This window comes from Thunnus maccoyii, chromosome 13, assembly GCF_910596095.1.
Source record: "Thunnus maccoyii chromosome 13, fThuMac1.1, whole genome shotgun sequence".
NCBI classification, from domain to species: domain Eukaryota; kingdom Metazoa; phylum Chordata; class Actinopteri; order Scombriformes; family Scombridae; genus Thunnus; species Thunnus maccoyii.
The window spans coordinates 2,915,227-2,927,617 of NC_056545.1; the positions used below are offsets into that span (position 1 = coordinate 2,915,227).

At 39.0% G+C, this 12,391-nt stretch overlaps 1 protein-coding gene across 1 annotated transcript; it reads right to left on the reverse strand.

Annotated features, from left to right (window-relative positions):
- Positions 1-270: 270 nt before the first annotated feature.
- zw10 (zw10 kinetochore protein) lies at positions 271-12,254 on the reverse strand. Its single transcript, XM_042432125.1, has 16 exons — positions 12,048-12,254; positions 10,778-10,912; positions 10,521-10,622; positions 9,847-9,924; positions 8,753-8,912; positions 8,098-8,274; positions 7,595-7,792; positions 7,197-7,333; positions 6,843-7,025; positions 5,857-6,080; positions 5,490-5,561; positions 5,217-5,386; positions 3,992-4,122; positions 3,690-3,821; positions 2,597-2,799; positions 271-1,826 (listed from the first exon to the last, which is right to left on the reverse strand). Exons 1-16 carry the CDS (start codon positions 12,150-12,152, stop codon positions 1,706-1,708), a joined length of 2,328 nt encoding a protein of 775 aa, XP_042288059.1. The 5' UTR covers positions 12,153-12,254; the 3' UTR covers positions 271-1,705.
- Between the last annotated feature and the right edge of the window lie 137 nt (positions 12,255-12,391).

Here is a 12,391-nt window from a genome sequence, read left to right on the forward strand (position 1 = left end):
TAAATTTCTTCGTGGTGGAGAGAAGAGATTTAGCTGTCAGCTAAACTCATTAAGAACAGACACAAAACTATAGCAAGCAGTTTCAAGTCGCACCTGCAGCTGTTGTTCACTGTTGCTGGTCAACATGGACACTGACATGAAGCAAGAGGTGTTCAGTTGCTAAAAGCTGAGTTAGTTTGGACTTGTTTTAACAGCGAATACTGGGGGCTTTTCTTTCAGCAATCACAATTAGATAATCACCACACTCATTCATCAAAAACAGTTTGGAAATGTTTTGAAAAGTTGAGTCTTTTGGTTTATTTATTTTACAATAAATATAATACAGAGGAGTTAAGTTTAATGGCTCTCACAAGAAACTTCTGAACCAGAGAGGCAAAGTTCAGGATCCTTTGTCAGAACTGAAAGTTCATTTAGAGGCATCGTGATTAAAGCTAACAAACATCTCCAGACAAACTCTCATTCCAGGAATGACATCGGCACATAAAACTGAGACCTTTGAAACAAGCTACAGATGAAGTTTGATAACATTTCAAAAAGACATTAGAGGGAAACTTGGTATTTTTCAACCTGGACCCTATTTTCCCATCATTGTGTGTCTAAGTGACTAATGGGGACAACGATATTTGAAACTGGTCCAGTATCGTGTGAGAGCTGTTCAGCCAGCAGCCACAAAATGGGCTGCAATGTGATTCTTTGAGGCAATTGCGCCCCGTCAGTGTATGTCCACTAAAACTGACAGGCTCAGATTGTTATTATAGGTGTCTGACAACATTATGGAAAGGACCATACAGGTCTTTACCTTTCACTTGATTCAGTCTTTTTGTTGTTGTGTGAAAGTTGAGTTGTTGCAGGAAGACAGCTAAATAATCAGCATAATATTCAGCCATGACTTCTTTTAGAAAACACTAAGCTACGCTTTCTGTACTCCAACACAACAAACTCTTCCCAGCACTCCTCTCTCCAAATCTCACTCACATATCCAACGTTGTCTTCCTGCAACAACTCAACTATCGTAAGACTTGGTTAGAAATAATAACAAACAGATCAAAGAAGGGTAAAGAAAAAAGTTTTATTCCTCTGTATGCTCCTTTCCATAATGTTGTCAGACAATTCTAACAACAATCTGAGCCTGTCAGTTGTAGTGGATGTACGCTGACGGGGCGCCATTGCCTCAAAGGATTACATTGCAGTCTGTTTCACGGCTGCCGGCTGAAGCGCTCTCACTCAATACTGGACAAATTTCATAAATTGTTGTCTCCCTTAGTCACTTAGACACAAAATGATGGAAAAATAGGGTCCAAGCTGAAAAATCCCAAAGTTTCCATTAACCCTCCATACGACATCACATGTCAACAGATGGCGAGTCACTGGTTACGTAACCTCAGCGGGCTTTGCAGCAGTAACCTTCTAATGCTTATATGACTGAGGCTGCTGGACGCTGATGTACGGAAGCCTTTATGTAATCTCTGTAGGACTAATTGCAGTCTGCGTGCTGAGACAGAACATATCCTACAGACTGATTACAACCAGCTTATACCCACAGCCATCAGACAGGGCTGTATCTGCTGACGAACTTTTCAACCCATAAATGTTTTTTTTTTAATGGATATAACTGAAAAAGGAAATGAATACAGACAAAAAATTATATTTTCCTCAGAGGAAAAAGTGCTGCAGTATCTTCTTGGTGGTCATTTACTTGGAGTATCTATTTGATTTTGGTCAGCGCTACAGCTCTCCTCTCTGTGTTCTGAAACAGGGCTCGGATCAGACTCTTCACCTCCGAGCTGGAGAACTCCAACGCCAGTGGACCTTTACCGTCAGCCCACCTGTGGAGAGGAACAACAAATCAGCCAATCACACACACATCCACAAGAAAAAAAAAGTATCATGGTGGCCCTTCTTCTAATTATAAAGGAGCACTCTGACAATTTTATACATAAGGGTCAGTTTACTTGTCATGAGGAGAACTACACAGTCTGTTGTATGTTTTTTGCGGCGCTGGAGGAGTTTTACCATGTCAAGTTGTGTCCAAAATTATTTCCTGTTTACTTTATGATAGAGCTGCAAAGAGTAGTCCATTAATTGATTAGTCAATCGAAAGAAAATTAATCACCAACTATTTTGATAATCGATTAAGCTGGGAGACACCAAAAAATGAGAAGTCCTGTGTCACTACACCTACGAATGATGATGATTAATGTGTGTCATCTGCTATAATCTACTGCTCATCATAGAGTAAGCTATTGTTTTCCTATTATAAAAGGAGGCAGTGAATAGGGCTAATTACAGAGCAATTACTTGAGCTAATTAAAATCCTGAATCTATTTTGAACAAACCATGCCACTAATTCTGCTGTAGGTAAAGTAATCAGATGAAGTCAGGGAGAATAAATGAGATAAAGGCAACACACTACAGCTGCTTTATATAAAAACTATATCTGAATCATTTTATAACTTCAATCCTTTATGAAATCATTAATTTACACTTTAACATAAATTGAATCTCTTTTTCCAGACTTTAAAACCTGCAAATACCTCTTCTATATTTTATTTACTTAATTATTTATTGATATTTAATTGTCAAGTTTCCTTCTCACCTGTCAACAATCTCCTGGAGGTTCGCCCGCAGCACGATGACCAGCTCCTTGAAGGTACTCCACTTCTTAACATAGAGGGGAACTTCCTCCTGATATTTCTTGTTCTTGTTTTCTTCAGCCAGGGGGATGAAGACCAGCGGGCCTTCTTCAATGACGTTTTGGCACAGTGTATGGAGGTGCTCACCATCCTCAGAGGAAATATCCTAGAGACAGTTAAGTAAGAGATAAAATCCTAATTCATCATGACAAAACAAAATAATGTATACCATGAATAAACAGTACATCATCTCCACATCTTATAGAGATAATATGACTTTTGTGGGATTTTTGTAGTTTAAAATAGGCCCAAACAGCCCACCTAAGATCGTAGAGTGGTGCTTTTTTACCTCATAAATTATCTTTGGCCGGGTACGGACACTGGCTTCTAGGGAGCACATTTAACAGCTAAACTTAATTTTGGCAAGTAACTTCGGTTAGTTGGCTACAGTTGATACAATCTGCTGCGATTAACATTACTTATGTATATCAGTAAAAGGTTCAGCACTGTCTAAAAACAAGAAGCCTGCTTTCCTAAATGTTGTGCACATTGCTAGTAAAGGAGTGAGGAGAGGCAAGAGATTTGTTTGGCCGAGTCCGGGCATTTTATCAACCTGAGACCACAACTAAAACAAAACTGACCATCAGAATCCACACAGACTGCTGTGGAAATATAAATCATTATCATCTGAGTTATTAGAGTACAGGTCCCTTCCTCTGTGTTTTTCACATGACATTTATTAGCTACCACCTTTTTTTGTGCCGGCCACTGACTGCCGTTATTTGAATTCCATCTTTTATTTATTTTAATTTATGTATATGTGTCTTCACTTAGCTTCAGAGGACTCAGAAGATATTTTACTGTTGAAAAAGTGAGATAATTCCGCATTAGTGACTGTAACAGGATATAAATTTACACAAAAATATTTATATATATTTTTAAGGATATCCTGTTCTTTATTTGCTGTAATGTCCTTTTAACAGTAGTAACACCTCTGCATTGGTAGCAGCCAAAGTTTACATAGAGGCAACATAATTTAAAAAAAATAAGACAAACCTCCAGCATCATAATTTTGGCAATGATTTCTGCGATGGCCGTGTTGAGGAGGTTGCCCATGGCTTTACAATAGATGCTGACTGGTAGGACATCCTGCCACACTGTGCCCAGCTGCTTCAACTGATGGATGACCTGCAGTGAAGCAAACAGATGAAAACCGTATGTATGAGAAGCAGCGCATGAATAAAAGTTGGAATGAAACCAATTAAAACAATAAAATCTACAGTTGAAGAGTTGAATCAACATTTTTCTGAACAGATAAACTCATTATTATAACTTATTTACATTTTATTTCCTCTCACCTGTCTTACTGCTTTGCTGGCTGCTATGTAGTTGTCTTCATCATCCAGGTTGCAGAAGTTGTGAGCGGTGGAAAGTCTCTCCAACAGTTCACCTCTCTGGACGTTCAGCTGTGCTAAGAAGCACTGGGCACCTGACAAACACAATCACTCATTTACTCCTTTTGCTTAACTGCCAACAAAGTCATATCATCTGTCTGTCTCATCAGCTGAAGCCCCAGGAGGTTCAAAAGTTCTTCACACCCCACAACATGAATAAAATATGACAATTTTACTATTCTAAAAGAGATCTGTGCAGGTACAGTTTTGCAAACCTGTACCTGCCCTGCATCCACAAAGGTCAGTACTGGAACCGACTCACAATTATTGCAAATTCAAACTTCAAACCGACCAGTCAGTGTAAGAGCTGTGACCAGATACATACCAGCTGGCTATAGCAGTATCAGCAGTAGACGCTCACAGCAGCCAACAGAAATAAATAAATGATTTTTAAAAATGTGATTGTGGAGGTAAAAGCAGCCTCTGTGCTCTTCTGTCCACACAGCATGTAAACCTTCAGTATTTCAATCTTCCAACAAGGGACCGGGACTTAATGGTAACTGAACTTTTGTTAGTTTGTCTGTTTTGTGTACTTTTCTACACACTGGTGAGCTGTTCCAAAAGATTTAAAAGTGAGATTTTTTGTGCAGCAACAGACTTTTTTACTTTCTAGGTAAATCTCCAGATTCCACTTGGATAAGAGGCCAGAAAAGTGACAGATTGACAAAAATCACACTAATAAAGATGAAAATAAAAAAAATACCTGACATAATCTTCAATTTCTCTTCTTTTTTCCCCTGCCCATATCTAACTCTGCAAATATGATTCTTAGTCTTATAAAAGTGTAAAATACAATATTTGGCCTGAAGGTGGCACTAAAGGAAAAGGTAGAAGCATAAATGTGCTCAGTAAATTTCATAGTAATCTGCCTGATATTGATCATTTTGTGTGAAGAAGTGGAACTTTTGGCCTGATGGTGGCGTTACAAGAAAGTGTGGGAATTTATAATTAATCAGCCATTAGTTTTGGAGATACATTGTCAGACAAAAAGTGGGTCATGGGCAAAAAAACTTCAATGGTAGCGCTACATGAAAGGTCAAGGAGTCTCCGAAATCAGTTCTTGTGATGATTAATTTCTGTACTGAATTTCATGACAATGTCGCCAGCAGTTATAAAACAGTTTTCTTACCCAGTTTCCTGAATCCGGGCACCATGTCAACAAACGTTGCAATGCCCTCGCCGAGGGGCTGCGGCAGGTGGGCTCTGAAATGGTGGCCCAGGGTGAGAAGGTGGTGGGCCAGGTACATGCAGTTGTTGTGCTGGATGGCAGCCAGGTGAGGAAACTTGAGCAGGTTCTCCCTGTGGATAGCAGTAGCAGAGGAAGAGGAGGCAACCACTTACACCTACAGGTTAAATGTGCTGGTTTGGTCTGTTATATGTTATTTAATGGAAACCTCCTTACTTGTGGTATGTTGGTACAACATCATAGAAGAGCTGGAAAATGTTTCTCACAGTGAAGAAGAGCTGTAACGCACTGAAAAAGACAACAGAAACCTTTTTACTTATAATGTTATGACAAGTTTCAACCCTGCCTGGTGGTCCAATAAAAAACACATCTATTCAACAGTGCTGTGAGCTAAAATAAAGAATAAAGTGTATAGAATAATCATAAATCATGCTGAGACTTTACAGCGTATGATATGACTCTCAGTGGAGTCTTTCCCATTTAGAAAAACACAGTAGGACTATTACATTGTGGTGTCAGGCACATTTGACTCACACCTAGCTCTATTCAGAGGACAGTGAGGTCTCTGAGCACTATAACGCACCATTGTGTAGAGCTTCCAACGGCCTCACACAGCGTGTTGAGCGCGAGCTCCATCAGCTGCTGCACTGACTCACTGATGCGACAGGCTGGCAGACACAGACTCCACGCAGACAGCTGCTTTGCATTCTCCATTGTCATCTCCTCCTTTCTGGTCTCTTGCTTCACCTTCACCTCTGAACCTGGAGCAGGCAGCTTGGGAAGACGCAGCTTGGAGTCTGGTGTGATCTAGAAGAGGAAGATTGAAAAACAATTTTGGAAATTAAACTAAAAGATAAACAAAATCCATCATCTGGAGACTTTGAGAGACACATCATGTAAAGCCAGACTGCAGTATAATGCAGTATAATTCAAGAGTGCCCATTCTCTGTGAGTCAATTATAGAGGTATTAATTTTACCAGTCCCTGTATCACAATACATTAATAGAGTGTTGCATCATAGGTTGTTTGAAGCCTTAATGTTGCGAAGGCAGACAGCTTCTTCAAGTCTGTGTATAGTGTATCTTTTAACACTGGAAGTGTTTAGGAAACCCGATTTAACCAAGGGGAGCTTCTGATAACTCAGGTGAAAACGAGTTGAACGTGTCTCCCAAAATCTTTACTGTTGAAACAGAAAAAGGACCACATCAGGTGTCAGACTACTTCCAATAACCCGACAAGTGAATGAATTTGCTGCACTTAAAAGAACATACATGGACAACACAAATGTGGGATTTATATTCTATTCCTATTTCATGCTTCACTTTTACAAGAAAAAAAAAAACGCTTCAAGGATGACAACCATCTCTCCTTGGACTAATATTATGTAAAATTTTTACTCAAAATAGCTAAACTTAATACCAAAGTAAATGACAGCCTGTTCTTTCTGTTTTCGTATTTACCAATGTGCCTGTTCAATATTTCCTGTCCTCTACTTTAGTTTATGGCGAGTAAATCAATCGCCTGTCTCCAGTTTATTCATCCAGACACTCTGCTCTTGCTCACACATACTTTGACAGTGTTGTGCATCTTGGAGGTCATGAGTTTGCGGGCTGCCACGATGACATCTTTGCACTTCTTGCTGGCAAAATGACAGTTGACATCCCTGGCATATTTAAGCAGGTCTGTGGAATCGCCCTGCAGGTACTCCATCTCCTTCAGAGACTTCTCAAACTCCTCCGTTTCCTTGATCACCTTGAACATGTACAAAAAAAAAGAAAAACATATAAATCAATAAAGATGTAATTTTCATCAATAGACTCTGACATCACACAGACATTAGTGCTAAAAAAACTGCTCGGATAACTCTGTACATCTACTGTATGTAGGATATTCTCATTATACAAACTGCTGTCAGGTCCGTACAGTGTTGTATTTCTCCAGCTGGCTGCTGTTGGTGGGGATTGAGTAGAGCAGACACTCATGGATGATGCACTGCGAAATTTCCTCCCAAATCAGCTCCCCCAAGATAGCCGAGAGCTTTTTATCACCGATGGATACATCTGAAAATTAAGACATGTGACTTTCCTTTCTAAAGTTCAATGTGGAACATTTCAACAATAGAAAGTTTAAGATGAACACATAACAAACATGTAATAACTAAGTAATAAACATTTCATATCTCATTTTGTTCAAATCTCATCTGCTGACTTTTTGGTTTCTACTGGATGAATGAAAACTCTAAATTATATATACACATCAAGACTCCTGATCAAATTGTAAAATACAGTGATACTGTGCATCTTTAAAGCATGATACTGTACCTAGCAGGTGTGAGTGCAGTGTCTTGAGCACCAGGAGCAGTTTGCTGTAGACCTGTGAAGGAGAGGATCGCTCCTCATGGCTCTCCTCCAAACACTGTAAGGCCAGGACGGTTCCTTCACCCTGCTGCTCTGTCACGCTCACCGACAGCGACGGGTACATCACCAACGGCTTCAACATGTTCTTCAACAGTACTTGACCTGAGCGCCAACAACAACCAGTATTGAGCAGTTCGGACCTTGAATACCTTGTGCTTTAGGGCTAGACGGATAAATCAACTCGGCCAATAATTAATATTGTTATCAAAGTACATGTCAGCCAATAATTTATAAAAAATTGCAGTGCAGAAATGCCAACAATGTACTTAGAAACAGTGTTTCCATGACATAGTTTGTCCACCGGAAAGCAACATCACATTAACTGAAATAAAGTGAAGATGTTAAGAAAATAAAGATCAGGAAAATGCATATTTAATAGTGAGCACTGCAGTGCTGCTTGCTCTTACAGAACAGTTTGATCCTGTGCTGAAGGTCTCCCTGGATGGCCAGAGCTTGCAGGACGCAGCGCAGCAGAGCAGGTGGTTTCAGTTCATCGTCCTTACTGCAAGCATGACTCAGGTTAAGCTCCACATTTAAGAAGGACTTCGGACCTGCAGGCTCTGGTAGTGCACATCCAGGAGTCACTGCAAACACATTCAGATAAAAAAAAAGTAAAGAGTAAGTAAGAGTAAGAGACCAGTTCATGAAAATACATCTATTTTGTACAAGCTGGTTGGGACAGATCAATGATAATGTTCTATTTTTAGGCTATGGCTGGAATTAATGAAGTCCGTGGAGATAGTGAGTATTGATTTACAGATTGCACAATCCTCTGTATGGCTAATAATAAATGAGAGATACTCTGACAAGTTTGAGCAAAGCCAGTTCAACAGTGCAGATGGTGTATAGTATGTCTCTCCCTGTGCCTTAAGAGTTTATGTTAAGATGACACTACACACTCTTGTATTTGGCTTATTTTGTTAGATGAAATTATATTTGGAGAAATCAGTCCGTACTGAGCAAAGTATGGTACAGAGAGAACAATATTTCATACACTTGTATTGGTATCACATCCTACATATATTGAAAAAAATTTCAACCAGTTTTCTGAGGAAGTCTCACCCTTTGAGGACGGTAATCTCCAGATGACGAGGCGCTTCCATTCGTCTCCCAGATGGTAAATTAAGTTTTCTCTCTGCACAATCAACTCAGAGCTGAGAGCACTGAGCAGTGGCAGCTGGGAAACCTTCCAACCCTTCAGTGAATCCACACTGGCCCTGGCCTAGAAATAATTATTACCCATCAATCAGTAAATTTACATGCACTTAAGAATGCAGGTAATCAGAGGACACATTTACATGCACTGTAGTAGTAGACATGCATATAGATGCAGCATTTCAGTAATAAAACTTCACCCCTACACCCGACGGTATTTTAGATGTTTTGTTTTTTGTAACTGTATAAAGGCTTGTCTACACAGGATGCATTTCAGCCACGTTTTTCAAGTTCGTCATCTGTCTCACGTGCGTCTGAGTGAACAGATATGCTTCGATTTCAGTCGATACAGTTGTCTACATGGGCTGCATAACAGGCCACATTTCACTCAACACATATTTTTATGCTTCAAGTCTTTTTTCTTTGGTTTAACGCACATAAATACAGTAATTGTGTATTGGGCTCTGAGTGATTCCAAAACACAGGTGACATTTAAGAAATCAGGGTACTGGAGAAAGCAGACTGTAAACCGGTTATTTAAGTGCACTGAACGCCTGTTTCCACAGTGGCTGCAAAATAAAACAGACCACTAAGCACATTTAACACTATTTTGTATGAAATAGTGTTGCTTGTGTCACTTGACTGGTCTTTACAAGTGACACACACATAATTCCAAAGGAGCTGCACTAATCTTATTACAGTGTCTTATTTTCTGACAGTATTTACATTTAATTTTGTTTTGCTCTGTGTCCTGTTTACTGAAGCCAAATCATGTCTAAAGCACATTTTTTTCCCCTGTTACATCAACTCTCCTGACATTCGAGTCATTCTTTATCATTCATGATTAATTATATCACAAAAAACTGCTGAGTAAAAAAAAATCCTCTCCTCTGTTTGGATTTAAGCTACACACAGCACACAACAATGACGGACAGTGATTCATTGTTTGTTCAGAGTAGAGGTCAAACTATGTGAACAGACATGATGTAAGCTGCTCTTACCCTCTCCAGCTGGTTGGCTGCATCAACATACTTCTTCTCCAGTAAGGCTTTGTTGGACTCCTCCATAGCATTGTGAAACTGAGTCACATAGAAGGTATGACAGCCACAGAAACAATCAAACATACAGTATTAATTGTGGATGCTGAACACCACATTTTCACAACCAAAACAATTCTGATTGGTAGACTTTTTAATTTAAGGCTAATACAAAACCCTACTCAGTTTCCCTCTCAGGCAAGTCACCATATCGGCCTGATTATAAGACAATATTTTTAATGAAATTATATTTGTGGGGGTCATATTATCTTTGAGGGTTAAACATGCACTTATTCACATCATCACGTATTCTTTTTGAATGGTAAGAATACCGGTGTAACACAAGCTCAGAGTTAGTCTCAACATTTTTATTGTATAAAGAGACTGGACACTGAATCATTTGTCAAGCTGCCAAGAATTACCAATGTCACAGATGATGAGGACCTCAAGTCTTTTTTCCAAAAACAAACACTGGAAAGGAGGCAGTTGTCTTATATTCAGGCCAATACGGTTCTTTTATTCTATATATGACATTTCATAATTATTTATTGGAGCAGTGTGGAAACTCTTTGACACTATTTACATGCTACTAAATATTAAACTATATTTGAATTAGTAAATTGACATGTGTTGTGTACCTCTTTTAGGTGTCCAAGCATTGTTATGATGATAGTATTTTTCTCTAGCTGCTGCTTCAGCTTTGCATACTCCGTCACAGCCACATGGATATCCTGCTGCACCTGTGTCCACAAACACAAACACCAAACCATTAAAAACTATGGCACAACTACAAATCTTCCTCAACTAGAATTGAATCCAGCCTGTTCTGTTTTTTTCTTGGGACCTGGCTAAAGTATCGATTTAATTTGAAGTTTCACACAAACCTCATACATACCTCAGTCTCAATGCAATTTTTAAGGACATCCATTTCTTTTGAGACATCATCCACCTGCATCATTAGCTCCTGAGATGCTTGAAGACTAGGTAGGAAGTCACTATACCTCTTGTTTAGCATGTCACATACTTCTTCCTATGAAAGATACATGAGGAAAACAGAGTTGTTAGATAACTGTAATGACATAAACCTTTTGCTTTTAAGCCCAGAGCATGACTGTTGAAATCACAGCACTATACAAGAATTATATACAATAAATAAACAGACTAGCTCAAACATAAAAAATTAACAGAATAGTCAGTTGGATACTAGATGTCAGAACTGAGTGTACTAAACAATTCAATTATTAAGTACACTCAATTATTGTACTAAATTAATGGTTTCAACAGACAATTGTCAATTTTCTGTTGATTGATTAGTCGTTTCAGCATGAATATGCAAGTCTCTACATACACCTATGATCAAAAACGTATTTGGATACTCAAAAACCACTTGCTGTTTCTGGACAGATGTTCATACACTACATCAGAATCAGAATCATCTTTATCAGCCAAGTATGTTTACACATACAAGGAATTTGATAATGGCTCTCAATTTATTTCCACAAAATATAATAACAGCAATCTTTAGAAATATACACAATGAATGAATGAATGGATGACTAAAAAACAGGTGAAACCGTTTCTGTGGACTGTAAACAGCATACAAATAAGTTCAAAGAAGTGGAAGAGTATAAGGAGTGCTGATACACATTTTATATACATATAGTAGGTGGTTGTGTACATAATATAATAATAATACATTAAAATCTGTATCGCACTTTTCACTCATGGTGAAACTCAAAGTGCAAAGAAGTGAAGGAGTGCAAGGACTTATGTGTACACAAAGCTGAAGTCAGCAAAATACTCAAACAATCAATGTTTTAGCAGTTTACTTCTTGCTTGCTTATAGTTTTAATTTATTTGACTGTGGGTGTTTGGTTTACTTTATTCGGCTGTAAAAACAGTCCCTTATGTTCGATGTTAGTGTGACACGTAGCTGTCAGCACCGTAGCTAACAGCCTTGCTAAAGAAAAGGCACAAAACTCGCTTCAGGCTAATTGGAAAGTCCGATAAGTATTATATAATAATGTGGCTAATTTTTATTACATTGTTATTTTGAGGAGCACCGTAAAATCTATATATGAGCAGTCAGATGATCAGAAAGTTTGGATGTTAGCGCTAAACTTCAAGTAAGTTACTAGCTAATGCTATGTTAGCCAGCGGATTACCTTCGTATCCTCCACCTTGCGCGACATTTTGCTGATTTTACTGGTCAGGTCTTCTTTCTCCAGTTTGCCAGAGCTGGCGAGCACTTCGGTTACAAACGATGCCATGCTGTGAGTGTTACGTTTTTAATGTTTTAACAAAACTGTGACAGCTCAGCGGCAACAACAACAACGGCTCAGCTCAGGACCCGCCGGGCGCTCTGATTGGCTGGGAGATGTCGGCCTTCTTCTTCGTTTTTTTAATTATTGACAAATGGCGCCCATGTCACGCCATTACCGCCACCAAGTGTTGTGGAAGTCATTTGTGTTTAGTGCACCACTCATGGATGTATAGTGGCACCACTTCT